The 26,508-nt window shown below is 39.7% G+C and overlaps 9 protein-coding genes and 1 long non-coding RNA gene across 14 annotated transcripts; 4 read left to right on the top strand and 6 right to left on the bottom strand.

Annotated features, from left to right (window-relative positions):
- Positions 1 to 56: 56 nt before the first annotated feature.
- Cdk5alpha (Cdk5 activator-like protein) lies at positions 57 to 3,643 on the bottom strand. Its single transcript, XM_017170487.3, has 6 exons — positions 3,516 to 3,643; positions 3,079 to 3,456; positions 1,939 to 2,852; positions 1,471 to 1,608; positions 474 to 679; positions 57 to 409 (listed from the first exon to the last, which is right to left on the bottom strand). The coding sequence occupies exons 3-6, from the start codon at positions 2,845 to 2,847 to the stop codon at positions 268 to 270; spliced, it is 1,395 nt and encodes a 464-aa protein (XP_017025976.1). The 5' UTR covers positions 2,848 to 2,852; positions 3,079 to 3,456; positions 3,516 to 3,643; the 3' UTR covers positions 57 to 267.
- Positions 3,644 to 3,913: 270 nt separating this feature from the next.
- l(2)SH0834 (lethal (2) SH0834) lies at positions 3,914 to 4,696 on the bottom strand. Its single transcript, XM_017170488.3, has 2 exons — positions 4,463 to 4,696; positions 3,914 to 4,391 (listed from the first exon to the last, which is right to left on the bottom strand). The coding sequence occupies exons 1-2, from the start codon at positions 4,626 to 4,628 to the stop codon at positions 3,937 to 3,939; spliced, it is 621 nt and encodes a 206-aa protein (XP_017025977.1). The 5' UTR covers positions 4,629 to 4,696; the 3' UTR covers positions 3,914 to 3,936.
- Positions 4,697 to 4,864: 168 nt separating this feature from the next.
- Usp14 (ubiquitin specific protease 14) lies at positions 4,865 to 7,069 on the bottom strand. Its single transcript, XM_017170486.3, has 7 exons — positions 6,914 to 7,069; positions 6,682 to 6,857; positions 6,514 to 6,618; positions 5,874 to 6,256; positions 5,661 to 5,817; positions 5,534 to 5,599; positions 4,865 to 5,472 (listed from the first exon to the last, which is right to left on the bottom strand). The coding sequence occupies exons 1-7, from the start codon at positions 6,927 to 6,929 to the stop codon at positions 4,948 to 4,950; spliced, it is 1,428 nt and encodes a 475-aa protein (XP_017025975.1). The 5' UTR covers positions 6,930 to 7,069; the 3' UTR covers positions 4,865 to 4,947.
- A 249-nt stretch (positions 7,070 to 7,318) lies between these two features.
- On the top strand, positions 7,319 to 10,049 carry LOC108077311 (BOS complex subunit NCLN). Its single transcript, XM_017170599.3, has 6 exons — positions 7,319 to 7,579; positions 8,052 to 8,130; positions 8,201 to 8,669; positions 8,802 to 8,984; positions 9,046 to 9,474; positions 9,538 to 10,049. The coding sequence occupies exons 1-6, from the start codon at positions 7,423 to 7,425 to the stop codon at positions 9,901 to 9,903; spliced, it is 1,683 nt and encodes a 560-aa protein (XP_017026088.1). The 5' UTR covers positions 7,319 to 7,422; the 3' UTR covers positions 9,904 to 10,049.
- LOC108076891 (uncharacterized protein DDB_G0290587) lies at positions 10,038 to 12,609 on the bottom strand. Its single transcript, XM_017169923.3, has 6 exons — positions 12,394 to 12,609; positions 12,186 to 12,281; positions 12,042 to 12,114; positions 11,885 to 11,979; positions 11,683 to 11,815; positions 10,038 to 11,611 (listed from the first exon to the last, which is right to left on the bottom strand). Exons 1-6 carry the CDS (start codon positions 12,564 to 12,566, stop codon positions 10,154 to 10,156), a joined length of 2,028 nt encoding a protein of 675 aa, XP_017025412.1. The 5' UTR covers positions 12,567 to 12,609; the 3' UTR covers positions 10,038 to 10,153.
- Positions 12,610 to 13,827: 1,218 nt separating this feature from the next.
- LOC138927887 (uncharacterized) lies at positions 13,828 to 14,661 on the top strand. Its single transcript, XR_011444332.1, has 2 exons — positions 13,828 to 13,888; positions 13,944 to 14,661. It is a non-coding gene; the product is annotated as an uncharacterized lncRNA (long non-coding RNA).
- Positions 14,662 to 15,590: 929 nt separating this feature from the next.
- On the top strand, positions 15,591 to 18,275 carry LOC108077221 (mitochondrial basic amino acids transporter). 2 transcript variants are annotated; one of them, XM_017170477.3, is made up of 5 exons: positions 15,591 to 15,721; positions 15,845 to 15,954; positions 16,938 to 17,022; positions 17,085 to 17,546; positions 17,608 to 18,275. In XM_017170477.3, the coding sequence occupies exons 2-5, from the start codon at positions 15,913 to 15,915 to the stop codon at positions 18,219 to 18,221; spliced, it is 1,203 nt and encodes a 400-aa protein (XP_017025966.1). In that variant the 5' UTR covers positions 15,591 to 15,721; positions 15,845 to 15,912; the 3' UTR covers positions 18,222 to 18,275. The 2 variants fall into 2 exon arrangements, with proteins under 2 accessions (XP_017025966.1, XP_017025968.1); XM_017170479.3 differs by lacking the exons at positions 15,591 to 15,721; positions 15,845 to 15,954 and adding an exon at positions 16,721 to 16,873.
- Positions 18,276 to 18,305: 30 nt separating this feature from the next.
- Positions 18,306 to 21,189, bottom strand: RnrL (Ribonucleoside diphosphate reductase large subunit). Its single transcript, XM_017170476.2, has 4 exons — positions 21,046 to 21,189; positions 20,903 to 20,991; positions 20,575 to 20,752; positions 18,306 to 20,511 (listed from the first exon to the last, which is right to left on the bottom strand). Exons 1-4 carry the CDS (start codon positions 21,095 to 21,097, stop codon positions 18,386 to 18,388), a joined length of 2,445 nt encoding a protein of 814 aa, XP_017025965.1. The 5' UTR covers positions 21,098 to 21,189; the 3' UTR covers positions 18,306 to 18,385.
- Positions 21,190 to 21,390: 201 nt separating this feature from the next.
- Positions 21,391 to 26,340, bottom strand: Schip1 (Schwannomin interacting protein 1). 4 transcript variants are annotated; one of them, XM_070283228.1, is made up of 8 exons: positions 26,192 to 26,340; positions 23,215 to 23,818; positions 22,700 to 23,156; positions 22,548 to 22,636; positions 22,409 to 22,481; positions 22,021 to 22,349; positions 21,683 to 21,951; positions 21,391 to 21,624 (listed from the first exon to the last, which is right to left on the bottom strand). In XM_070283228.1, the coding sequence occupies exons 2-8, from the start codon at positions 23,803 to 23,805 to the stop codon at positions 21,561 to 21,563; spliced, it is 1,872 nt and encodes a 623-aa protein (XP_070139329.1). In that variant the 5' UTR covers positions 23,806 to 23,818; positions 26,192 to 26,340; the 3' UTR covers positions 21,391 to 21,560. The 4 variants fall into 4 exon arrangements, with proteins under 4 accessions (XP_070139329.1, XP_070139331.1, XP_017025464.1 ...); XM_070283230.1 differs by having other exon boundaries at positions 23,215 to 23,797; positions 26,243 to 26,262; XM_017169975.2 differs by lacking the exon at positions 26,192 to 26,340 and adding an exon at positions 24,275 to 24,320.
- Cox10 (Cytochrome c oxidase assembly factor 10) lies at positions 24,548 to 26,246 on the top strand. Its single transcript, XM_017170609.3, has 4 exons — positions 24,548 to 24,749; positions 24,817 to 25,051; positions 25,107 to 25,793; positions 25,848 to 26,246. The coding sequence occupies exons 1-4, from the start codon at positions 24,678 to 24,680 to the stop codon at positions 26,081 to 26,083; spliced, it is 1,230 nt and encodes a 409-aa protein (XP_017026098.1). The 5' UTR covers positions 24,548 to 24,677; the 3' UTR covers positions 26,084 to 26,246.
- Positions 26,341 to 26,508: the final 168 nt, after the last annotated feature.

Below are 26,508 nucleotides of genomic sequence, written 5' to 3' on the forward strand. Positions count from 1 at the left end.
TCCAAATATCCGTAAATTAAAAATTCAATCAAGATAAAGGTAAAACAAGCTGAGTGTACGTACACATATCGTAGATGTTAATTTTATTTAAACACTAATTCTTTATTATTTGATTTGAACGATTGTGATAGTGACATAATGAAATTGTCTAATGTTTTATAAAATATTAAGTTTTATTTAACGGTATTTCGCCATAATTTCTTGGGGAAATTTCTGGCGATGCGCAGACAATGAGAGGTTGACAATAATCTCTCGGTCATCCGTCCGTCAGGCTCCTCCACAGTACGATTTAATTGTAGGATGATATTGACCACAAGACTTCAACTCAGTGAAGACTTCGGTGAAGAAGCCAGGCTCAGCATTGATTTTAAGCATTTTATCACTTAGCTTGTTCACAATGACGAGACACCTAATTATACCGGAGAATAGTTGATTATTTGTTTTTAAATATAAATCACAAGGAGACTGCTTACCTGTCCCAAAACTTTTCCTTGGAGTCTTCAACCAAAAACGGCTTGAGGGGATAGCTGATTTCATTGCCCATGTATGAGTACGACAAGTACAGGCAGGTGAGTACTGAAGCCTGAAGTTCTGATTCCTTGCTCTCCTCGCCGCTGACCAGTTCGCGAACTAGCATGTACACGAACACCACGTTGGCTGGATTTATGAAAGCCACATCCTACAAACCGAGGGGAAAACCAATAATTAGTAAGCTTCGGAGGTCTTAGGAGCCGGATAATCTAAATTCATATGGAACAATAAAGGAAACTAGCTTCGGGAAGCCGAAATTTGTATGCCATCATCATGGCATCTAATCAAAAATCGATATTTATTAAGCAAATAATTCATTGAAAATTTATAACATTCTAAGGAAATGGGAAAATAGGCTACTTCTTTGACTACAATCAAGAAAACCTTTCAGGTTGAATTCTTTAAATGAAAATTTAAATTTATAGGTTAATTTTTTGAGAAATCAAAGTTTAAAAATAGAATAACTAAGTCAAAAAATCATCAAATTCAATTCGGAAAGCTTTTCTGTGTTAGTTTTTAGGAGGTTAATAAATCTGCATACTTAAATTAGAATTAAAATTTTTGCCAATTTTTGACAATTTTAACGATGTAAACCCTTATAAAATTTCGAAAAAAATGAAAATAATTTTTTTCTTTCCAACCTTGCTAGAAATACTCGTCTGTTCATGCTGATCAAGAATATATGTATATAATCTATGGGGTCGGAAATGACTCCTTCTTTGTTTTAAAAGCTTCTGACTAAAATTATAATACCCTGCAAGGGTATAAGTATCCGATTAAATGAAGGGATTTTCGAAGACGTTCATAAAAAAAAAAAACATGATTTAAAGCGTATATCTTAAAGAACGTATATTTTATTTGTAATATTCTTAGTTTCATGTGTGTTAATTGGGTTTTTATACTTCCAAAAATCACTTAAATCTCTTAAATCCACTTTACCTGCCATCCTTGGAGAAGTAGACTGCGATCAACCGCTCTGAGCCACATTACAGCGTCGCCAGCATCAAAGTTGTTCAGCCTCTGGCAGCGGCAATGCAAGAACATGCCCAAGCACTTTAGCAATTCCGAGGTGGATGCCTGCAAAAATGGTCATCAAGTTTATATATTTACAAGCGAAGGCTAAAATGAGAGACTGCATATGCTTATTGGCTTCTGGACTTCTGGTTAAATGCTTCTTTTCTGTATGGAAAGGGTAAGTCGAAATGGGAAACTATATCATATAATACAGAATGGCTACAAATCAAAATGAGTATATGGTAATGCAAATTAAATTAATTAATTCAATAAAATTAAAATGTTAATGTGGGAAAAGAGTCTTAGTTCAAAAGCCAAATACAACTAGGATTTCGTGTGTGTGTAGATGTGTAAATTTTAAATTTAATTCAAAGCTCAGGGAACATAACTAACCTGGATGACGGTTTTGCGAGGGATCTGATTGGTATTTTTGATCTGCATGGACGCCGGCTGCAATTGCTGCGGCAGGGTTAGCGTCAGCGGTTGCTTCTGGATCAGCTTGTTGTTGTGATTGGATATCGAGTTCTTGTTGTTCAATTTGACGGGATCTTTCGCCTTGGAAGGGTTTTGCGATTTGCCCGGTGCTCCCGTGAGTCCAGCCTCCTCCCGATGGAGTCCCTCCTGGGACTGATTGCAGTGCTGTTGCTGTTGTTGCTGCTGTTGGTTGTTATGCTCCTCGATCCGGTTGCAGTGCAGCTGGATGTTTCGATTCTTGTCGGACGAGGAGGCAAACGAGGACTCCAATAGCTGTGCCTTGAAGCAGGCCGTCGGCAGGTTGGCGCACTTGTTACTCTTGTTCTCGATCTTCTTCTTATTATGCGATGTGGAGAGCTTCTTCCAGGAGAGGGCGTTTATGAAGATCGAGTGCTTCTTCAAATTCTTCTCGAACGAGCTCTTCTCCGCCTTGAGAACGGAGGAGTTCTCGTTATGCGTGTCCAGGACATTGGTAATGGTGTCCTTGGACGTATTTGTCAAGTTATTCAAGTTGTGCGAGCTCAGCTGCGTTTGCGTCTGCAAATTAATGTGCACTCCGCCGCCACAAGTCCCCTGGTGCCCGTGTCCTTGTCCCTGCCCGATGACGTTCTTGGACAACTGGTGGTGGTGGCATGCCGCCGACTTCTTGCTTTCCCTATTCTTGGCATTATTCAATTGCTCGTACGAGAAGTTATTCAGATGAGAATCGATTGAGCCCGTGGAGTCGTTCTCATTCCGAATATCGCTCGAATGGTTATATTGAAAATTTGGCTGAGACGAGTATATGGGATGGCGATCCCGCGGATTGAAGCTCAGCACCGTTCCCATATTGGCTGAAATTTAACGTTGTGACAATCAATGAAAACCCTTGAATATAAAATGGCCTCTTCTTCTATTTTAAAATATTGATTTTCAATCAAAGCACACACTCATGTTCATATGCAAATTCGACTTCTGTGTTATTCCTTTTCAGGACATTGTGCCATTAAATTTTACATTTCACCTAGATAACTTTCATAAAAATAGTTTTTTCAATGCGATTTTCATTATATTTTTTACCTCCTTTGTTTTGTATTACTAGTGGGCGAAAAAAGAAGAGATTGATTCTGCCAAGACTGTGTTTAAAATAACGTCACTTTCTCTTTTCCGGACCACAATGTTATGCCATTTTGAGCTGCTTCATAGTTGCACTTAGGTTCGGGATCCTTTACCACCAATCATATATTTTTTAGCACAAATTCCAGCGATACACTTGTTTATGAAAACATCTTTTCGCTACAAGCTTATGAAATAAGTACACAGTCTTAAAATCGATACAAAGTTTGCGCAGAGCGCAAGGCGGGGGTGGGCACAGGTCCTCCTTGGCATTTCTGGGCATGCTCAGTAGAGGAGTGTTATTTGCGTCATTGTTCGAAAATTGTTAGCCAGGAAGTTTTGCTGGATTATATTTTTTTAATATTTTATATTTCTGGTTTTTAAAATACATACTTACATACATAATTCGTTTGGCAAAAGGCAGTGATTTTCTAGGTTGCTGTTGCAAAATAAATAATTAAGTAAAGATAGACTAATATATAATAATTAATCACTTAATTTGGTTAACATTTGAGGGTTAAGAATAGTTATTTAGTGTGCTTATGTTAAAATTTAGGATGCCAAATTTCAAATTAGCTTAAAAGTAAAAAATTTACAAATTTTAAATGAGAATTTCAAAGAAACAGTGTTGTAAAGGACACAGATTGGAGTTTCCAATGCTGACAGCGGTTTTGGTGGTGGATTGAGCCTGTCAGCCATTATTCTAGTTCCCTCGATGGTTTTATTTGTTCAGCCATCTTTGAAGTACCTTTAAACATTAGATTTTTAACAATTTAAATAAATAAAGCCCAATATCGACTACAGTATAATAAAAGAAATCTTTTATTCCTCTCCAGTAAGAGTGCTTAAATTTAATAATATGCTACCTGAACATACAACACAAACTGTTATAGCCAAATCGCCCAATAATGATTGAAGGATTGCAAATAATTTGCTAAACTGCTTAATTCTGCTGCTAATATTTGGATGGACAAACAAAAGTAACATCGGAGCCACGCTGGCCGGTAAATTATCTCCGTTGCGATATGGCAAAAATGCAAGTTCCACTAGTACAAAAAGCAGGACGGGAACGAACACACTGCTGTTAGCGTACAGCGCCAATAGGAAGCCACCGCATGCGGCCAAGATAATGTGGACTCGGGTCTTTAGCAATGCACTTGCTAAGGGAGCGCTGGCTTTGGTTGCGGGCACAGGTTGTTCCGGCAGAAATGGACGAGGAATGGGAATGTCAGGTTCCACCTCTGGATCAGAATATTGGGTTGTGTTGGCGCTTTCATCTGGAATAAGAGAAGATTTGGGATAGGTCAGAAAAGTTCTTATTTTTTGTGCAATCATTGTGTAAGTTTACCAGTGTTTCCTGGGGTTTCGCTCTCTAAAGTAGTGGCTCTGCCATTCAATTTGTCGAGCCGTGACTTGGACGCTTCTAATATTTTCTTTCTGCGCAGTTCCCGCCGTAAGGCAATAGATTCCTTAGCAGTAGCTTCATCTTTCGGTTCCGTATCTATATTTTCCATATTTATTTGCAGTAATTTGTGAATTTACAAAATGGTATGACCGTGCTACAAATACATATAATAACCCAACATGTCAAGTTAGCGCTAAAGAAACCTGAAAACAATGGAATTGAAACAGACAACACACATATACACATGTACATACATACACGCTGAGAAAAAAGGGAACAGATCGAAATTTCTGTTTTAAAAACCAAAGATACTTTAAAACGAACCTAAATCCAAAGTGCGAGTGGTTCTATGAACATATTAAGATTTTGGTTATTTATTCAGAATTATTATATTAACAATACAAATGTAATGACGTTAACACAATTATTTATAGCTTTTCCAAGCGTCTGGGCGCATACAGAAGGACATAGGCGCAGTGCCAGTCTCCGCCGCCGGACAAGCGTAGGATCTCCTCGGTTGCCACGGACGAGACCTCATCGTCGTCAAACTTAAACCACACATCGCCACTGGAACGCACCCAAGCCACATAGTGTCCAGAGGAGCTTGAGCGACCCTTGTGTGTCAGAACGGCTTGCAGTGTGTAGTAGCCAGAATTGTTGCTTCCCAGGTCATCATCGAACCAAAATTGCTCATACTGCTTCTCCTTCTCCTCCTCCTTTGCTTCATTGGGCTTGACAACGTCCACTTCCATTTTTTTGTCTTCGAGATCCTTGAATTTCGAGCGCATTGGGCACAGCTTGTTTTGCAATTCGGGAGTGCACAGCTCGTAGGCATCGAACTCCATGGGGAATTTAATATCCTTTAGCACTTTAGCATTAATACCCTCCTTGCCCTTATATTGAAAGCGGACAAATTGAACGGTGAGATAAGCTGGAAGTCGGCTAATCAAATACTGAAACGTACAACATTGTTAAGTTATAAAGCCTTTGATTTATAAAGCGAGTAGACCTTACAGTTCTTATGTACTGTGCGTCGCGTCCCAGAGTTTCCGATTTCTTGACCAATGTCTCGCGCATTTTCTAAAATTTATCAATTATAGTTATTCCGTTTATAGCTATTCAGTTTAAGGCTCTAACTTACGGATTTCAGACCGCTTTGCATGTACTTAACATCCATGGATATAAAGCAACTCAATTGCAAGAAGTTCTCCGTTGTTACGGTGGGGGGTTCATCGGGAACCTCTTCAGAACTCATCTTTACTTCAAAACTGCCGCCAAAGTATTGATCAATGAAGGAGCTGTAAGAGAAAGGCAATAAAGTACGTGCGTTTGTGGAAGAATTTGTTTTACTCACTTGTATCTCTTTTGGACTGCATTCGGTGGGTCTTGGCTTGTGGCCCGCAGTTTTTGCTGCAACATTTTCAGAATTTCCGCCCAGCATTCATTAGCATCCTGTTGCCGGTACGTACCGTTCTCGCCGGTCTGCGCAAACTGCGGCGATGCACGGTGTAACGCCTGCAGCAGAACAATTGGAGTGACCGTTGTGCCCTTCTCCATTTGAGCAAATATGGATTTCATGGCGGACGATATGGAGAATGCTGTCGACATGGTGTCAGTGCCATCATTGCTAAAGGTGGTCAGGGCAGTCCGAAGCTCGGGCACTGCATTCAAGCATTGAACCGTGGCGTTCATGTAGCAAGTATTGCCGAGATTCGTTAGCCCGGCCGGTAGGCGCATCTGCAAAAAATTTTAAATATATGATTACATTGGCCTGTAATTAATATGTTCTGAAGTCTGTACTATATAAGTATGTATATCCTAATCATAAATAGTTTTCAAGATGTGAAAAGGGTCTAGGAAACTACTGTCTTCAAAATATAGATACATTTGATTCAAATCCAAGGTATCATGAAGATTACAATCAAACATTGATTTCTAGCAGTGTATGCGCATACAAACACATGTACGTTTGGATGTATACATATTACTCTTACCGCTGTTGCTTGTTCCACTTCGTTCATGTCCTCGATGAATTTAACTTGTGTTGTAGGCACTTCTGGCACACTCTCTTTGCTGCCCAGCAACAATACGACAGCTCCCTGCAAGATGAATAGGGTTTAAGCCAAGATTGCTTCCTGCAACTCCACCATATCGATACTTACATCCTTGATTTGCAAATTCCACTGATCATCCTTAAGTATGCCACCCTTACACATTACTTTCTGCCGATCCGGTTGAACTCCAGTAAGCGCAAACAACTGCGCTTTGAACAAGATTGGCTCCTCGTCGGTGTTTACATCAATATCATTGTAGAGCTCCCGGCCCCACTTAACCTTAACTGAAAGCAACACAAGATTAGCATTCACACAACAGAGAAGTTAAACAGTCGGATACCTTTGAATGCGGGCATAGTTTGATTCTTCGCTAATAAAAGTTCTTCTATCTGTAAAATTCAAAGTCATACTAGCCGAAACAGAGATGGGTAAATCGAGCGATAGGTTTGTGCATTGCTAAACCGAAAAACTTATCGCCATCTTTGCCACTGTTTCAAAAATGAGACATATTGTAGCGGTTTTTTGCTTGGGATTATTATAATTATTTTATATGGGAATTTAATATTGCATTGTCAAAAAATATGCAGGATGTCTCGAAATTATTCATTATTTGATTTTTCTTTTTAATTATTTCATAAATCTTTCTTTTTAATTAGTTCCAAAACCCATATTTCATTTCCATCATTCCAAACGCTTCAAACAAGTAAATAATCCGATAGATGACATTCTGCAACCACCTAAGTCATCGATAAAACAGCTGACAGTTTTCTTAAATTCATTTTTTATAATTCGGTAATTGCCCACATCGGCACATTAAATTAGATATAGAAACAGTAAAACCAGTAAAAGATGAATGAAGCAGACAGTTTTGCTGAGATATTCAGAGGCGGCCTCCCTCACTGCCTCCTCATAGTTTTATCCATGTTGTTAATTTGCTCACCGGTAATGCCCAGCGAATTCGAGGTTATTTCCATGTCCAAATTTGATCTAAATGGACAACATTTTGGTAAGTAAATAAAGGAAAAAATAAATATTAATTATGTAAGTTCGTTACAGAGCAGACCCTACGATATGTTCAAATAAATAGTGCCTACTTTTTTGATATGTGCTCCTGACCCCAATTTTCGGGAAACATAAACGCGCGCGGCGTTTTCCCTTTATCTAATTAGTAACATTGAATCTCATTAAGCAGGCAGACGTGTTCTTTAACTTGTATTTTTTATTCAATTAGTCATATAAAGATATTTATAACATTTAGTGTTAATTTTTAGGTTGAAGCTTTCTAGTTGTTTATTTGAAATTATGCAAATTATTAAACAGCCTTTGGACTGTTTTCTAAAATTGTATATATTAATGTAACGGGGGAAATTTCGTTTATTTTCTAAGCTAATGCTTAACTATTTTAATGTAATGTAATTGGAATATTTCGTTTCTAGTGAGATTTTACAATTAGATTAAAAATTGTTTCCTTATTGTAGGCAGCCGCGTTCCCTCAATTTCTTTGGAGGCAAGATCCCTGTATTCATGGAATACCTCTAGGCACTGCGTCCTAACTCGGTAAGTACTTTTCTCAATTAAATAACATTAAAGTAATAAGAAGTTAAAATATATATTTTATATAAAACAGATTAACCGACCTGTCTATCCACGACTTTGACAAGCTACGGCAAAATGCGGGCGGTATTATCCTTATGCTGCCTTCCAATATGCTAGACCTGGACGTTGAAGCCAGAGAACTGATTACCATCTTGGAGCAGTCGATGCTCACATATACAGCTGTGGCACCCATCTTTTTCGCTCCCTACAACAAGGATTTGGAGAAAATCATCGACGATATCACGTACACGACAACGGATAATGTGGCCCAGAATCAGACGGCGCTAAGTCAATTGATTGTGACGGTGTCGGCCAATCGATACCATGTCAATGTCGGCGGTGGCAGCATTGTGGCCAACAAGAACAGCAAAGTTCCTATCATCCACGGCGAGCTCATACCGAATCAATTGGCGCTAAAGCCCAGCGAAACAGTGGGCGATGGCCAGAAGCTACCCGTCATTCTTATAACAGCTAACCTGAAAACGTTTGGCATATACAATGTAAGTTGCCAAACATAAGGCTGTAATCTGCATTTGCGCTTTGCAGATAAGGTATCTTATGTTTATTACTGATTACTGATAAGCTTTTAAACTCTACGAACATGGCACTGATTGTTTTTTTAACCCAATTAGGACTATCCAGCGAATGCCGATGCTGCTGTTTTGCTTGTACTCATGGAGCTTTTCAGCAAGATGCATTATACCACCAGTATGGCTCCCAAGTATCGTCTCCGATTCCTGCTCTCCGATGCCGGCGTTCTACTTAACTTCCAAGGCTCCAAGAAATGGCTCGAAATAGACGACAATGCGCTTCAGGTAGGATCTGTGAGGTCAAGCAAACTTATTTATGCAATATATTATATATTATCCTCCTTAGAATGTCGAATTTGTGCTTTGCTTGGATACCATCACGGAGAGCCTATCTCTTGGCGCAGACAACGCGCTCTATATGCACGTCTCGAAGCCACCAAAAGAGAAAACCTCCATTAGCAACTTCTTTAAGCTGTTGAAGGCGGCTGCTGAGAAGTATACTAACGGCCTGACGGTTGAGGGCGTGCACAAGAAGATCAACCTGGCAGACACAAAGCTGGCGTGGGAGCACGAACGCTTTAGCATTAAGCGTTATCCTTCCTTCACGCTGTCGTCGGTGAAGAGTCCGAGGAGCCCCATACGGACAACCATCTTTAAAAACGATGAGAGGCTCTTTGTGGAGCACACTCTGAACACATCGCGAGTTATAGCGGAGGCTCTGGCCAGCTACATGTACAAAGTGGATCCGATTTCCAGCGTTTTCGATGGGCAATTGGTGAGTGTGTTTTTCTAACTTTTTAAGTTTGTCTTATTTTTCCCCATTGTGCTTTGCTTGCAGGCCATCAAGGAGGAGAATCTTTTGCCATATTTTGGAGTCAAGTCCATATTGCATAATAACGATGTTAAGGATGCTTTCGAGAAGTACCTCAACAATGTCAAGATAATATACGATAAGCCCGACGGTCGAGATCCGGAGTTTATGTTCTACAATGAGAACGACGTGAAGCTGAATGTTTACCGAGTTAAGCCGGCGATCTTTGATCTCTTCCTAACCATGGTAATTGGCGTCTATCTGCTGGCCGTATTCCTCGCCATCCAATACTTTCCCCGATTTTACGATGAGGTATCCAAGCTTACCAAAGAAGAGCCCGCGGGACAGCAAAACGGGCACTCTTCTGAGCGACTGAGGATGAAGTCGCACTAGTGTGAGATGTAATAATACTGATGAATTTGCAAGTAGGAAAATTAGTGTCCAAAAAACTCGTCTTTTTCAACAACTTTACTAAAACAATTGTTACTTTAAAGATAATAATAATATTAATAAATTTTCTAAAACAGTAGAAAACATAATTTCTTTAATTTCTTTGTTATAAATACTTTTTTTGATATATATTTTTCATATTACTTAGTTGTTTAATTTAAATATTCACTTGTTTATACATTTATTCAACGGATTATAACGTGCCATTGTTGTTGAAATTAGAGTTGGCTGAATGATGGGCTCGGTTCGGCTTTGGTACCGGATTCCAATCCAAGTTCGATGACGTGGGCGATGACTCTCTATACGGGCCCTTGACTTTGTTTATTTTGCTTATAAACAAATTATTTTTGGTGGCTAGTTGTTGTTCATTGGCCTCCGGAGTGCTGCCAACCGAAATGTTAGCAGATGTCACCTCCTTGGAGGATCGCAGACTGACGTTGTTCAACTCATTGGGATAGTTGTACCTATTTTCAGCGTACGTTGGTGTTAAGTACACCTTTGTGCCCTTGGCTGCACTCTCGTTTAGGATCTTCTGATTGCGACTAATGGATTCGAGGACTTCCTTGATGGACTTCTTCTTCCGCATCCGCGGTGTGGGCATTGCTTCTTCCCTTTCCCATTCCGCCGAGGTTGTAGCTCTGCTGCCATTATGGTTATATCGGCTGGAAATTCCAGTCGGATTTTCCAACTCAAAATCTTCTTTTATCTGCAGAACTTCAGTGGCCGCCGGTAAGCTCGTTGGAGGGGAAGCATTTGAAATGTTAAGGTTCTCTGGCTTCGGTGAGCTTGCTTTGGGATTTTCTTTGACAAGACTCGAGCTACTGCTAATGTTCTCTTCGAAAATCTGTGAAATTTGCTTGACCGTTCCAAAGGAATTAGTTTTCCTTTCCTGAATGATGCTTTCCTCACCATTTTGAGCTTGTTCCTCGGGCTGAAAAACTCCATTGGAGGGCTTGTTAGGCTCAATTTGGCTTCTAGATTCAGTTACGGTTAGTGATTGATTTACAATTCTTGTCTGACTTGGCTCGGAAGCCTCCTTTGAAATGCCATTAATTACTAAAGTCTCTTTTCGGCTATTAGAGTCGCGAATTGAGACACTGTTTCTATCAAGTTGGTTGCTTTCTTTGGCCTCATTTGGCTTGCGATCGGTGCTTAGAGTTTTGGATTCAGTGGTTTGCTTTACATGGACACTGGCAATGCACTGCGGATGAGGGGGCGGTGTGGTGGACGTGCTGGAGTTAGATGGGTTAGCAGACTTCAGTGGCTCAGGGAGGACTGTGACTGGGACTGGTGGTAGTGGTTGCCTCTCAAGATCCGACTCAAGGGACTGCTTCAAGTGCACGCTGGCAATACAGGGTGGCGGTGGTGGTGGAGTGGTGGACATGCGGGGGTTGGACCTGGTGACCGTAACAACGGACACCTTTTCTTGTTCAGTGTCTGTGCGTTTGGCAGATTCATTAGATTGCTGCGGTGCTTTGGACGTGCTGGGGTTAGGTTCGATATCAGATACGGGCACAATTACTGATAGCTTCTCAACAACTACTTCCTTTTCAACTGGTGGATTTATTGTAGATTCGTTTCTGTTGTTGACAAACTCTTCAATTTCAGAGGCAAGTGACTCAATGTCTTTGGTAGCTAGGTAGTCCGGTATCTGAAGGTAAAGAGGCAATTAATATAGATAGCACTGGGTGTACTTTTGATTTGGAACTGCGAGCTGGTTACCGTTGATCTCTTTGGTGGCGGCGGAGCTCTCCTCTTCTTGCGATACTGCTTCCTGGTGCTCATGGGGGAACTGGGACACGATGAGCCGGCATCCGATTCGAAGGGGTTTGTGCTCAGACTAGTTTGCGAGGATCTGGTTAAGGATATCAAGAATAATTTCATGTTTTGCTACACAATATTTTTTATGATTTATTTTTAGTACCTTATATTCTGATGATGCGGCATGGAGTATCCCGAAAACTGTGTTGTGCTTCGGTATCCCACATTTCGATGGAAAAACATTCCATTCGAATCCGACTTTTGTAGAAATTAAGGAACAAATATTATTATTCGCATCAGCTACAATCCTTCATTCTTACCTCTCTCCGCGTATCAATGTTTTGCAATGATGTGTGGCGGTCTCCTCTAAAGATTCTGGAATTCATATACGAACTACAGTTCATATAGATTAGATACTATTCAACAAATTGGACACTCGAGTTAATTATTTAGTAAATACTTACTTGTCATTTAAATCACGTCTGAGTGTCGGCGGGCTTTCTGAGGTTTTATTTATTCCCAATGTGGAAGACTTCTTTTTACGAAACGAGTACGATTTCCTAAAAGAAAAAGTGAAAATACCGATCTCAGAGTGTGTGAGAATCTCGGGGTGATCTCACTTTTGCGATGAGCAAAGTGTGTGTTATTTATATACCTATTACTTTATCTTACCATAATTCCTGGAGATTTCCAATTGACAAACTATGCTTGCCATTATCATTCTTCTTTTTGCTAAACTTCCAGAATCGGAGTCGCTTGTGATTGTCATCCTCGTAGAAGGGATTCAGGTGTTCGGGATAGTCGTAAATTGAGATGTGACTAGGATTCCGTTTGTGCAAACTCATTGTAGGAAATAATATGTATTTATGCCTGCGTTAAATAAAACAACTGAAAGAAGTATTTAAGTTAATTTCTACAATATATAAATGTATATTTATATAGTAATCAGGGTGAATCAAAACCGGTTCATGTGATTTTAAGTATATAAGTCTTACGACATTCTATACATATAAAATTGATTAAATTAACACTCCCTGATGCACAAATATTAATAATCACAAGGAAACTAACTTCGGGAAGCCGAAATTTAAACACTCTTACAGTTTGCTGTAGGATCATGGATTGTTAGTAATTAGGTTAACAAATGAGTAAGACTCGCCTGTTGATGCTGATCAAGAATATAAATGATCTCTGGGGTCGGAAAAGGATCTTTCACTGCTCTGCAAGCTTCTGACTAAAACTATAATACCCTGCAAGGGTATAAAAATAAGAGGTTCGGCGGAATTGTCGCCCTGTTGCTAAACGAAATTTGCTTCGATTCTGAACGTCACCAAGGTCTTATCAGATAATTGTTTGATATACACATACATCATTATAATTAAACAGTGACCTGGACTTTGCTCATTTTATAGGCTACACTTTTATTTATGGATTATTATTTATTTTATATTGAGGTGAATACTGATTTTGCTTTCCGCACTTTGTAGTTTTTGCAAAGCTTTATTTAAGTTTTTAAATTATTTGAGATCTATTTTTAAGTTGTATATACTATTCAATACATTGTTTAAACACATTCTTACACTTAAATAGTTGTTATGTATATTAACATTTTTAAGTTTCTATTTTCTTGTAGTTATTTTGCGTTGTTTTTTTCAAATATTCGAGTTCGATATAGTTTGTTTAATTTCCTGGGAATATTTACAGACACACGAGAGTCTAGCAATGATCTAGAGATTGCTTCGTGCCGATCACGATCGCTGGCAATGATCAACATAAATATTTCTTATAAACATAGCCGCCCTGCACTATATATTGCACTCTCTAGGGCGTTAATTTTCGGGTAATCTACAATCATATGATTGCAGAAGGCACACAGGCACACTCAATTCACATATGCTCACGTTATATCACTTGTTAAACAAAAGATTATATTGTTTTAACTACTTTAGAGCTTTGGGGCTGTCTGCTTCTGCCAATTCAACAGGTAAAATGTATTTTACCTTTTGGCGCCTTTGGGGAGAGGCACACGCACGCACGAAATAGCTCTTTTCGGGGCCCGAGGCCGTCACTAATGTGAGATCATGTAGATTATTTTAAAACACAAACAAATACACACTTTTCCTCAGTCTACACACATATTTGTTGCTGTACATATGCATACATAGAGGTACAATAAACATTGGCGTTATATAAAACATTCTCAGATTTGCATCCATTTACAGATTCAAAATCGCACATATACGGCAGGTACAACCCATCGAATGTAGATAAAAATATACACAGGTATATGGCAGTGGCCGCCAAGGAAAGACAATTCGCTTCGGTCGTTCCAGCAGAGATGACCTCAAAATATTTAGCGGAAAAGCTTTTTGCGATACTCACCCACCGAGTTGTACTTTAAGACTAAATGAACTTCATGAACTTTATATACGTGCAGATAGAAAAGCTTTGAAATATTTCGCTTCGTTCGATGGGCTTTTTATAAGTTGTAGATGCACACACAAGTGAACAAATACAAATGAATCTATTATGATCGCCGCAGGTCGCTTAAAGCTAGAAAAGAACTTCTGGGAGAGCGGTTGCGCCGCTGCTTTGAACTATCTGTATTCTATATAAATATACGATTCATATTGCTGCATTCTGAACCCTCTAGGTAGGGGCATAATATGCGAAAAACCATGAGTAATTTGGAGGGAAAATATTTTCGGTTTTGTAAATTGAGCAGGGGTGCAGTCAAGTTGGTTGATTAATGTTTTTATCTACACTTTTTTTTCACCAAAAATGTCTACAATGTTGGCCATATTGTTAAAGCCATTAGCTCTGTAAAGATATTTGTAAGTTTACCTATAATTAACAAGAATGTTGGAAAGCATCTGAAATAAAAGGATGGATATATAAAAATGTTTAATAAAAATTGCCAATTGGCTTAAAAAAAAGTTATGTTATGTCAATTTTCCTCTAGTTTCTATGATAGCTAGTAAGTATATGGTAAAAGTTGTGGGTATTTTATAAAATGATAAATAAAATAGTTAAAGAATTTTAAAACAAGAAAGAAAGCTAACTTTGGCCAGCCAAAGTTTGTATACCCTTGCAATTAAAATATATCATAACTAAGCCAAAAATGCATTAATTTCGATTCGGAAAGCAGTTTTGTGTTAGTTTTTATTAATTTAAAAAAACTGCATACCAAATTTAAATTTTTAAGAAATCAAAATTTTTAGCCATTTTTGCTAATTTTAATGATGTAACCCCTTATCAAATTTCGCAAAAATGGCAAAAAAATCGATTTCTTCCGGACATATCTTGAAAGATTCCCCTGTTGATGCTGATCAAGAATATATGGGGTCGGAAATGATTCCTTGACTTAGAAAAATATTATTTTGTATTATAAAATCGGATTTTTTATATTAAAAAACTTCTTGATTATTTTAAAATGAACAAGAAAGGAAGCTAACTTCGGCATGCCGTTGCAGATTGGTTTTGATGTTTATATTATAAATTATAATACTGACAACAACAAAGAAAAAGGAATTGTAGATCGCATTTTAGAACTACTTTTTCAATCGTCCCTATAGTAGCTGTTGCAGTAGAAAGAATGATTATTGGAAATGTTTAATCCAGATAGTTGTACAATTATGAGATTTATTTTTGCTAAATCACCTCAGGTTGTTGATGCTGATCAAGAATAATAATTATAAGTTAACCTTATAGAATTCTAAATGAATTCATCACTGCCCTGCAAACATTTAATTTAAAATACGTAAACTTATATTTAAGGATTTGGTTATTTATAAAATGTATTTTCCATGATTTTGTTTTTTAATAAAATCTTTTTGACACCTTATTAATGTTTACGTGTATTTGTTTTTTAGTAAACAAAGGTGGCATGTCTAACAAAATAAACAAAAACTCTAAAATTCATAAATATTCGTTGAACAATAATGTTCCTTTTTTCAATATAATATGGAAAGATTTATGAGCTATAGGGTATTTCTACATGGTAAGTCGCAGAGTTTTTTAAACAAACATTCAAATATCTGAATGGTATTAGTAAATTAAATCTTAAATATAACCTTTCGATTTCTCTCGGCTTTAAAGTTTGATTAAATTTGATTCTTTTTAGCATGATTCCTACCGACCGTGAGACATACACCATCCAGGCTGGTTATATTTTATACCTACAACTTCGAGATGAATCCCGTAACGATACTATTCCGAGGTGGCAATGGAAAGGTAAAGCTAAAAGAATTTTTACTATTGAAAAATTAAATCACTAAAATTGTATTGCCTACTTTCTGGTGGCTGAACACAGTGAAACGAAAGGTGTCTTCTGAAAATAAAGTTCAGCTTAAAATAACAATGTATTTTAAGGTCAGCAATCTTCTTTTTTGATTTAAATTACTAATCTTGCAATTAAGGCTTATTACTCTTTGAAGAGCGGCATATAAAAACTTTTTATTTGTAATAATAAGTCAATTGACTTGGACTCCAAGTCTTTGATGCCCAACTTCGATTAGATTCCTGAAAAAGGTCACCTAAATGACACTTTAAAATTCTTAATCTCTCACACAAACAGCGAGTCGCGACAAAATGTGAGAATGTCCCAAGCTGGGCTTTAATTACATAATATAGAATCAAATTGATTACATACAATAATACTTGAGTAGCGGCCATTGAATACCCTAAAAAAACAAGGTGATTTCAAAATTATTTAATTAGAGTCTTCCAATTGGTTAAATCTAAACAAATAAAATACAATTTTTGGTTGAACTTATCTTAGATGTACGTCAGTCCCTAAAATTCCATGATATGATGAAAAACTTGTCTATTGGGTATCGTTTAGTCAAAATGTATATAGAAATCTTTAGTTTTTAATTGTCTGTTTTGTATTAAAACATTATAGGCCCCTTATCAGTTATTCTAACCTCCGGCAATGAAAATATCAACGCGACAACTGAAAAATTTGTTTGAGACGCGCACGCGACAATGTGTTTCCTCCAATATTCGTAATATATTGTTAAGTTTTGCTTAAATTAAAGCTCTTAAATATTGAATTTAACTTGGGCAATATTAAATTAATTTCGACAACCAATGAACCAAGTGTAAAGTTTAGCTTTAATTCAAATTTAACCTCCGTCGCGAAAGACTCAAGGTAAATTTGCGCAGCATTTACAGCATGTTTTCTACTTTATATAATTTTTTATATATTCAATCAGGATCCATCCACCGATTTTCAATTGGAACCTACCTCCGTTTTATCGCTGAAAATGCTTGTGGACTTTGGGGCTGGACTTCTTGGCGGTAATGGTGTCTCTCTTCTACCGGAAGACAGCCATAATAATTCCACTCTGTTTCGTTTTCAGGAGCTGCTGGTGTTCTTGTTGGCCACCCCTTCGATACTGTGAAGGTTCACATGCAAATGGATAATCCTCGAAACCCGAAATATAAAGGAACCGTAGACTGCCTGAAGACGATAATACGAAAAGACGGCTTCAGGGGATTGTACCGCGGCATTACCAGTCCCATTGGTGGAATCGGATTCGTAAATGCCATAGTCTTCGGGGTCTATGGTAATGTTCAACGCTTCTCCTCCGATCCCAATTCGCTGCTGTCTCACTTCTATGCGGGCTCTGTCGCCGGCGTGGCTCAGAGCTTCGTCTGCGCCCCGATGGAGCTGGCCAAGACGAGGCTTCAGCTGGCAACGCAAATCGATAGTGGCATCAAGTTCCGAGGACCAATACACTGCCTCACACATATCTTAAGAACGGAGGGCATAAGGGCCACCTACAAGGGATTACTGGCCACAATTTTAAGAGATATTCCAGGTGAGTACGGCAATATTCTCAACACTAACATAACTAAGCACAACATCCTTGGTTTGCTCAGGATTCGCCAGCTACTTTGTGTCCTACGAGTTCATGATGCGCCAGATGCAGACGCCGAGCATAGCGTATACCCTGACAGCAGGAGGCTTAGCTGGATGCACCTCCTGGCTATTCTGCTATCCCATCGATGTGGTGAAAACGCACATGCAAGCCGATGCCTTGGGCAAGGATGCCAAGTACAATGGATTCCTCGACTGTGCAATAAAGGGCTTTAAGAGCGATGGGCCGCAATATTTCTTCCGCGGTCTCAACTCTACGCTCATTCGATCATTTCCCATGAACGCCGCCTGCTTTCTTGTAGTATCTATGGTCCTGGACTTTTTCAATGCCAAGAACGGCATGGATTCCGTAGACCACAACGCCGAGCAGCCATTAAGTGTCGTCACCTTAGATAATACAAAGCAAGGGGACTTTGACACCAACACCCCCCCGTCAACCGTTGAGGAAGTTGTACGGAAAATAATCACGGAAAATGCGATATCATCACATCATCACCAGTATGTGTCCACGCCAAAGGATGTCGTTCACAGTCAGTTCACAAGCAACAGCAATAGTACAATCAACATTCCCAAAGAGTCGAAAAAACGTTTGGCCTCCGATTGTAATTTAAAATAAAATTTCAGTTTTTATACCCGAGAACAAGAGTAATACAAGAGTAACCACACTACAGCAGCCCCAAGCTTCAAAAGAGATGGTACCTTTGCTTACCGATTCATAATTTATATTTATTTCAATGTTTTGAATACAATTAAATAGACTTAAGTTTAAGGGCTGGCTTCTTAAGAGCCACAAGACATGCAGGCATCCTTGTTTTCGAGCGAACAAACCATATCCGCCAATTTGCGCTCTCTGTCCAGCTCGTACTCCTGGGAATTCTCCTCCTCTGCGGTGCCATTCTGTTGTCCATTGACCCTGAGCGCTCCCTGCTTCTTGTCGACGGTGAACTGTATGGCATTGGCAGCCGGCTTCGTGCGGAGGTAATACATCCCGGTTTTAAGGCCAGCCTTCCACGAGTAAAAGTGTATGGATGTCAGCTTGCCATAGTTGGGCTCAGCCACATGAATGTTGAACGATTGACTCTGATCGATAAACGCACCGCGATCTGCGGCCATTTTAATGGTGGATTTCACAGAGATCTCCCAAACCGTCTTGTACAGATCGCGAACATTCTGGGGAATGGCCTCGATATTCTGGATAGAGCCACGGCTGGAAATGATCTGGTTCTTCATGTCATCATCCCACAAGTCCAGCTCAGTTAGATCCCGCAATAGGTGATGGTTGACCACCTGGAATTCGCCGGAGAGAACGCGGCGTGTATAGATATTCGTGGTGTACGGCTCGAAGGATTCGTTGTTGCCCATTATCTGGGCAGTGGATGCCGTGGGCATGGGGGCCACGAGCAGAGAGTTTCTAACGCCGTGTTTCTTGATCGATTCCTTCAGCTTTGCCCAGTCCCAGAGGTTCGTGGGTACCTTGTCCCACATGTCGTACTGGAGGATTCCCTTGCTCACGGGGCTGCCCTCGTAGGTTTCATACGGGCCTTCGACCTGGGCCAGTTCACAACTGGCTTCCAGGGCTCCATAATATATCGTTTCAAAGATCTGTTGATTCAGGAGACCCGCCTCCTCGCTTTCGTAGGGGAATCTCATCAGAATCAAGGCATCGGCGAGTCCCTGAACGCCAATGCCAATGGGGCGATGCCTCATATTCGATTTCCTGGCCTCCGGCAGGGGATAATAGTTGATGTCAATAATCTTGTTCAGATTCTTGGCCACAGTCTTGGTGACCTCCTTCAGCTTCTTAAAATCGTACGTCTTTTCGGGCGTCACAAACATGTTGAGAGCGATGGACGCCAGGTTGCAGACGGCGATCTCGTCGGGCGAGGAGTACTCGACGATTTCTGTGCACAGATTGCTGCACTTGATGGTGCCCACATTCTGCTGATTGCTCTTCCTGTTGCACGCATCCTTGAAGAGCATGTACGGATTGCCAGTCTCCACCTGCGCCTCGATGATGGCGAACCACAGGGACTGAGCCTTAACTGTCCGATTGGCCTTTCCCTCGGCCTCGTATTTAAGGTACAGCTTCTCAAACTCGTCGCCCCACACATCCTGCAGGCCGGGACACTTGTGCGGGCACATTAGGGACCAGTTTTCATTCGCCTCGACGCGCTTCATAAAGAGATCGGGTATCCAGAGGGCATAGAATAGATCGCGAGCACGATTCTCCTCCTTGCCGGTGTTCTTTTTCAGTTCCAAGAACTCGAAGACATCCGAGTGCCAGGGCTCCAAATAGATGGCAAAGGCACCGGGCCGCTTGCCGCCACCCTGGTCCACGTACCGAGCCACATTGTTGAAGACTCGCAGCATGGGAACGAGGCCATTGGAGGTGCCATTTGTGCCACATATGGAAGTGCCCTTGGCACGGATGCAATGGACATTCAGGCCAATGCCGCCCGCCGACTTGGAGATCATGGCACAGTGTTCCACCGACTTAAAAATGCCTTCGATCGAATCCGATGTCATGGTCAGGAGGAAGCAGGACGAGAGCTGCGGCCGGTTCGTGGCAGCGGCGAACAGGGTGGGCGAGGCGTGTGTGAAGAAGCGCTCTGACAACAAATTGTATGTCTCCACAGCGGCATCGATGTCTTCACCATGGATTCCAATCGCCACGCGCATCAGCATGTGCTGCGGCCGCTCGGCAATCTTACCGTTTCTCTTCAGCAAATACGAACGCTCCAGGGTCTTGAAACCAAAGTAATTATACCCAAAGTCGCGATCGTAAATTATGGACGAGTTCAAGCGCGTGGCATGCTTCTTAACGATGTTATAGTGGAATTCCGATACCAGCGGTGCACTTAGACCAGTTTCCTTGTTGACATTCTTGAAGAGATCCTCAAAGACATCTGTAAAAATGCAATTTAATAAAGCGGATTCTTCGCAGGGCGTAGAGGTAGTAGAAGACGTACCGGAAAACACCTTCCTGGTTTCCTTGTGCAAATTGGAGACGGCAATGCGAGCGGCTAGAATGGCATAGTCGGCGTGATTGCAGGTCAATCCCGCCGATATCTCGGCAGCCAGGTTGTCCAGCTCTTGAGTGGTTACACCGCAGTAGAGCCCATTGATGACTTGAAGAGTAATGGAAACCTAAAGTGGGAAAACAAATGTGAAACGAGAAGGTAAGTCAAATGCGGGGGCAAGGCAGCCATTGTTGTTTATTATTATTTATGTACTTAATTAACGTTCCTGAATGCAACGGAACTGATCTAAATAATATAAATATCTAGATAAACTTACCGGATCAACGAAATCCATATTCAAGTTGTAGCAAAGCTTCTGTATTCTCGAGGTTATTTTGTCAAAGTGTACCTCCTCCTGCCTGCCATCTGCAAGACATTTATTTGCTAGAATCAGGCTGCATTATATACTCGCAAACTTACCTCGCTTGATGACATATAGCTTGGAAGTTTTTAAAGTTTTATTCTTCAACATTTTGGATTAAATATATTTCACAAGAACACAAAGACACAGATGCCTGTTGCCAATAAAAAAAGGCGCCAAAGTAGAGTCGATAATAGAGATACCGTATTGCAAGATCTGCTGGAACGCGTTATCAGTTATCAGCAGCATTCTCTCTAATTTGAAATGATCGAGAAACGCTGGGAACAACGGGAATGGAACAAAAAATGTGGAATAAACTTAATAAAATATATAAAATGGAATAAAAGACACTTTCGCAGCAGTTTTAAATTAAATATTTAAACAAATTTAATTTTGTTATTCAATATACATATATATATATAGTTTTATTTATATTGCATCAAATTAGTAATTAAATATAACAGTATTTAAAGAACATTATTTTTGAATATGTGTTTTAGAAACGGTCTTGATAGATTGATATTAATCATAAAAGTGAATTTATATTTGCAAACAAATTTGTCATGTAACATGCTTATTTCAGAGGCAAGTGTCGAACTACTTTGTTAGTTTTCTGGCCAGATTGCTGTTGAAAAACACTGCAAAACAAAATAAAAGTTAATATATATGAATCTTGGTTTCTGTTTTTGTACTTACAAAAAATTATTAATCTTTTCAAGATCATGCAATATGTCATCTTGGTCCGAATTTAGATCATCGCGTTCCTTAAGGCTCTCGAGTAGATCAACATTCAATGTCTCAATATACCTCTGTAGGTTATTGACCAACAACTGTAGAGTCGGAACTTGAATTCCAGTGAGTAACTGCCTTGATATCCAACGATGATGTTTATCCATAATAATACCAACATCACAGAGCATTGAGCGAATTATATCCACAATTGGCGTTTCGCCGTTTTTCTTTGCCTAAGAGCGGAAGCAAGCAAACACATAATATAAAAATTAATTAATTTATAAGTTAATTTGTGCACTTACCTTTACTTTCATTTGCGCAATTTCCTTCGATTGAGCTAGGGCTATTCTAACCTCTATTTGAAGCTTTGATTGGTTCGCAAAGAAGTAGTTGTTTTCATTTGAATGAAAATCTGGTTCCTGAATCACGTTGCCGTTTATCGTACATTGATTGATATTATCTTCTTGGTTCTTTTGTAATATTTGATCGTTTTCGAATTCTTTATTTCGCTTGGCTTCACAGCACTCGGATTGCTTGCGAAGTGCTTTACTTGATAGCTTTGGACATGTTTCAGAGTCGGAACTATAGCTTTCGTTGTCAGAACCGGTCAGAAACTCTTCTTTTTTAATGTCTGAAAATATAGAATAAATTAAGCCTGATAAGCTCGATACATTTACTTATTTAACTTACCATTTTGATTATTCAATGGGTCTTTATCCCCGATTGCCAATCTCTTGCGAATTTCATCTCGGTTAAAGCGCCGCTGAAGCGAATAGGCCAAGTTATTAGGTTTCTTCTGTAATCTCCTATTCGTAAGTTTCTTATTTACCTTTTTCTCGATTTGCTTGACCTTCTGAAAATGATTTTCCAATGTTTCCACATCCATATCATTCGCCACTTTGTATGCATCAAATTGTTCTAAAAACAAAACGAGATAAGCATTACATACATTTGTTTATTCTAAGAGAGCAGTATAGTTACCCAACACCATAGTCGTAGAAGAGTCCTTGGAATATTTTTTAGAATCCTCCAAGTACTGAGACCAGGACGATTGATTCAAGTACCGCCGATTAGTGACATTTGTAACTTGTTCTTCCTCTAAAACTGGCTGAGATTGGCCGATTTCCAAATTGCCTAAATTGGGAATATTTGCCTGGCTGTTGTTCTGCTTATTATTTTTGTTCTTTTCCAAAACCGAATGATAACTTTCTGCCGCATCACAAAGTAGATATTTCCGCTGACTATAGGTTTTATAATCAAATGTGTCCGGTGGTAGCTGTCGCTCATCATGGGATTGCTTCTGATGCTTCATTTTCAACGGCTCATGTCCGTATGGCTTATTTTTCTTTTTATTTTTGCGCATATTGTGTCCAGTGAATCGTGTTGAGTCCGTATAATTTAAAGCTTCCGTGCCATTTGATAGCTCTGCATCGTTCATCTGGAAAGAAGCGCTTAAGATTAAAACCATTACTCGAAAATTAGGATCACATATTTACCTTTGATAAGTTTGATTCTTGCAACGCTTCCAGCGACTTTTTGTTCTTATATCCGTTGATAAGAAGCTCAAACTCACGCTCCACTTCCTCGCCGAAATCGCCAACAATATCAATGGGACTTTGTCCTTGTAGTTGGCCCTCGTATTTTGTATTAATTGTACAAGACCACGGAGAATAATCGGAATTGGTCATATAATTTTTGCTCAGATTGTAAATTAAATCTGGCTTCACCGAGTTTTTCTGCGTCGAGTTTAAATTCTTATTTACAAGATCAGGTATGTTCGTGGACGACGAAGTGTTTGCCACACTCCCAGAGGAGTATGTATTTCCATTGTCATTTGCATCCAGTGCCCCATTTCTCAGCAATAATTCCTGGGTATTTTCCGAGTCGGTATTGCACTTGATATTTTCGTTTTTAAACGAGATTTGCTCATCCTCTCTGTCACTATCCGTTAAGTCACTTTCATTGCATTCCATGTCCGAATACTCGATGTAGTCGTCCGACAATGTATGTGCAAATTTTTGAAATCCCGGATAGTTGGGGTTAGTAATACCCTTGGTAATGTAGATATCCATTCTTGAACTGGGCATTTGAAAGGGTTAGCTAGAGATGCAAGGAGAAAGAGTTTTACGTGTTTATAAAGGTGCATTTAAAACATAGCAATTTCAATGTCATTCAGTAGGCTATGTCAAAGATTTTGCCACCGCAAGCCGCCCTTATTTCCCTTTTCCTTAAAATCGAAGGAGCTGACTCCTGAACCACATGTTTTATACACTTTTTCCGTCGATGACGTCGTACGTCAATGTAATTTACATAATAATAAAATGTTTTTTAAAAGATTTAATTAATTTCCCTTATATGTATATATGTATGTATTTTTTAGCTAAGCAAAAAAATGTTGTCATAGGTAATTGCTTTTAATTTTTATAGAAGCCACAAAAAACCGTTACATTGCTGTTTGTTTTGTTTTAGTTTTTTCCAATATCTTAAATACACAAAAATGTCTTACTATTTTAATAAAATAAACCAGATTTAATAATTGAATCGATGATAACTTACAAGGACTCGGGTCTTCCAGATATAAAAAATACTCCCACAAATACATTGCGTACTTGGCGCATGCGTGGATTTGTGGACCACTCTTCATAGTGCCGAAAATAACACTATTTGCGGCATTAGCAAATAATGCTAACTAAAGTAATAACCACAAAAAACATGAACATTAACATTACAAATTAAAGTATAATCAATAAAGTAAATTAAAATTAACAGAATCAACTTTCCAAAAGAATACCCTTAATTATTTAGCTTTTTGAAGCATTTTACTTGAATCAATATACGGTAATACTAAGCACAATGTGATTTTAAAAAAATATATAATATTGCTATAAATATATTAAAAAACTAAACACACAACTATAAAAATGGAATAAGTTTGGACTGCAGATATTTATGAATAATAATGATATTATTCAAGGGCATGCGACGGGTGAAGACCCAGCTAAAAACTCCTGTTGACTTGGTGCTCATCCGGGTGAGGGTTCTAGGGCATTACGCAACTGTTAACAAACCAACTTAACAAACTTGTATAAACATTTCAGTACTCGACGGCGGCCACAAATACGTCCCACGATGCCAACGGAAGCCCTACCACCTCCCAGGTACTGCAATTGCCGCTGGTATCCCAACCGGCAGGTGATTCCACCTCGGCTCCCATGTCAAAGCTAAAAAGTCAGCATTTACCCGAAAACCACACCTCCTGGATGCCCAGTCCGTATACCGCGCCCGGAAAAACATTCAGTCAATACAAGAAGCTATCGAAATTTCGCCTGACATGTAGGTAATGCTGCCCACTTGGTATTCCATTACAATAAGCCGGTTCATCTTCCAGCTCTGGTGGTCATAACGACAGCGGGCGGCTATGCCATGGCCCCAGCTGCCTTCGATCCTGCTTCGTTTGTTATGTGCACGCTGGGCACTGGACTGGTTTCGGCGGCGGCCAACGCCATTAATCAGTATCACGAGGTTCCCTTCGATTCGCAAATGTCGAGGACTAAGAACCGGGTGCTTGTCACGGGACAAATGACGCCGCTGCATGCTGTCACCTTTGCCGTTGTGTCTGCCACCGCTGGCCTTAGTATGCTGTATTTTGGTACAAACGGATTAACGGCAGCTCTGGGAGCGGGAAATCTATTCCTTTACACCACCATATACACGCCGCTGAAGCGGATAAGCATCGTCAACACTTGGATTGGCTCAGTGGTGGGTGCCATTCCGCCGCTGATGGGCTGGGCTGGATGTGCCGGCACCCTGGATGCTGGAGCAATGATACTGGCGGGAATACTGTACGCGTGGCAGTTTCCCCACTTCAATGCTCTGTCGTGGAACCTTAGGCCGGATTACTCGCGTGCCGGCTATCGAATGATGGCCGTTACCAATCCGGGCTTATGTCGTCGGACGGCCTTGCGGTATTCGGTGGCTATTGCCGGACTTTCGGTCATGGCGCCGCTCCTCGACGTGACGAACTATTGGTTTGCTTTGGAAACGCTACCTTTGAATGCTTACTTCGCATACCTCGGTAAGTGGTGAAGAATTAGTCAGCATATGTATTTTAATTAATTTTGCATTGCAGCGTATAAATTTCATGAGAAGTCGGACAGCGGAACCTCGCGGAAATTATTCAGATTTTCTTTAATCCACCTGCCAGCTTTGATGTTGCTGTTTTTGGCCAACAAAAAGGAGTGGTTCTTCGGCAAGTCGGCGAGCGATGAGAAGAAAAAAGAGTCCAGCTATTTGGCCATAAAGCAGTCGGCCAGTAGTCTGGGCAATGTCCTGCCCGTCGCTGTAGCCGAAGAAGGACCCAGATAGTGTAGCCCCCCAATATATAATGTTTGTACGCGATGTTAAGTTACGAAATATACTTAACATGTTTTGCAACTTGTATAAAATAGTCATAAAATATAAAATGAAGCGTACCTCTGTGTTGCAAAACTTTTTGGTTTTTAAGAATAAATTGTGACAACATACTGAATGCCTTGAAGTTGATTTATGTAGTTATTTGTTAATAAATTCCTCTTATAATTTTTGAAACCAATTCACAGCACGCAAAGCAATGCACTTCCTTGTCAAAATGTAAGCAATAGGAAGAGTGACCATGCCGCCATGAAACCAGTCCGATTCCATTCGTTTCAGAAAATACAATAATCAAAGTTGGAGGAGGATGACAATTTTTCATTTGCTTTAAAACCCACTAATTTTTCAAAGCAACAGTTTAATCATCTTTGATGTATAAA

Source organism: Drosophila kikkawai, chromosome 2L (assembly GCF_030179895.1).
Source record: "Drosophila kikkawai strain 14028-0561.14 chromosome 2L, DkikHiC1v2, whole genome shotgun sequence".
NCBI classification, from domain to species: domain Eukaryota; kingdom Metazoa; phylum Arthropoda; class Insecta; order Diptera; family Drosophilidae; genus Drosophila; species Drosophila kikkawai.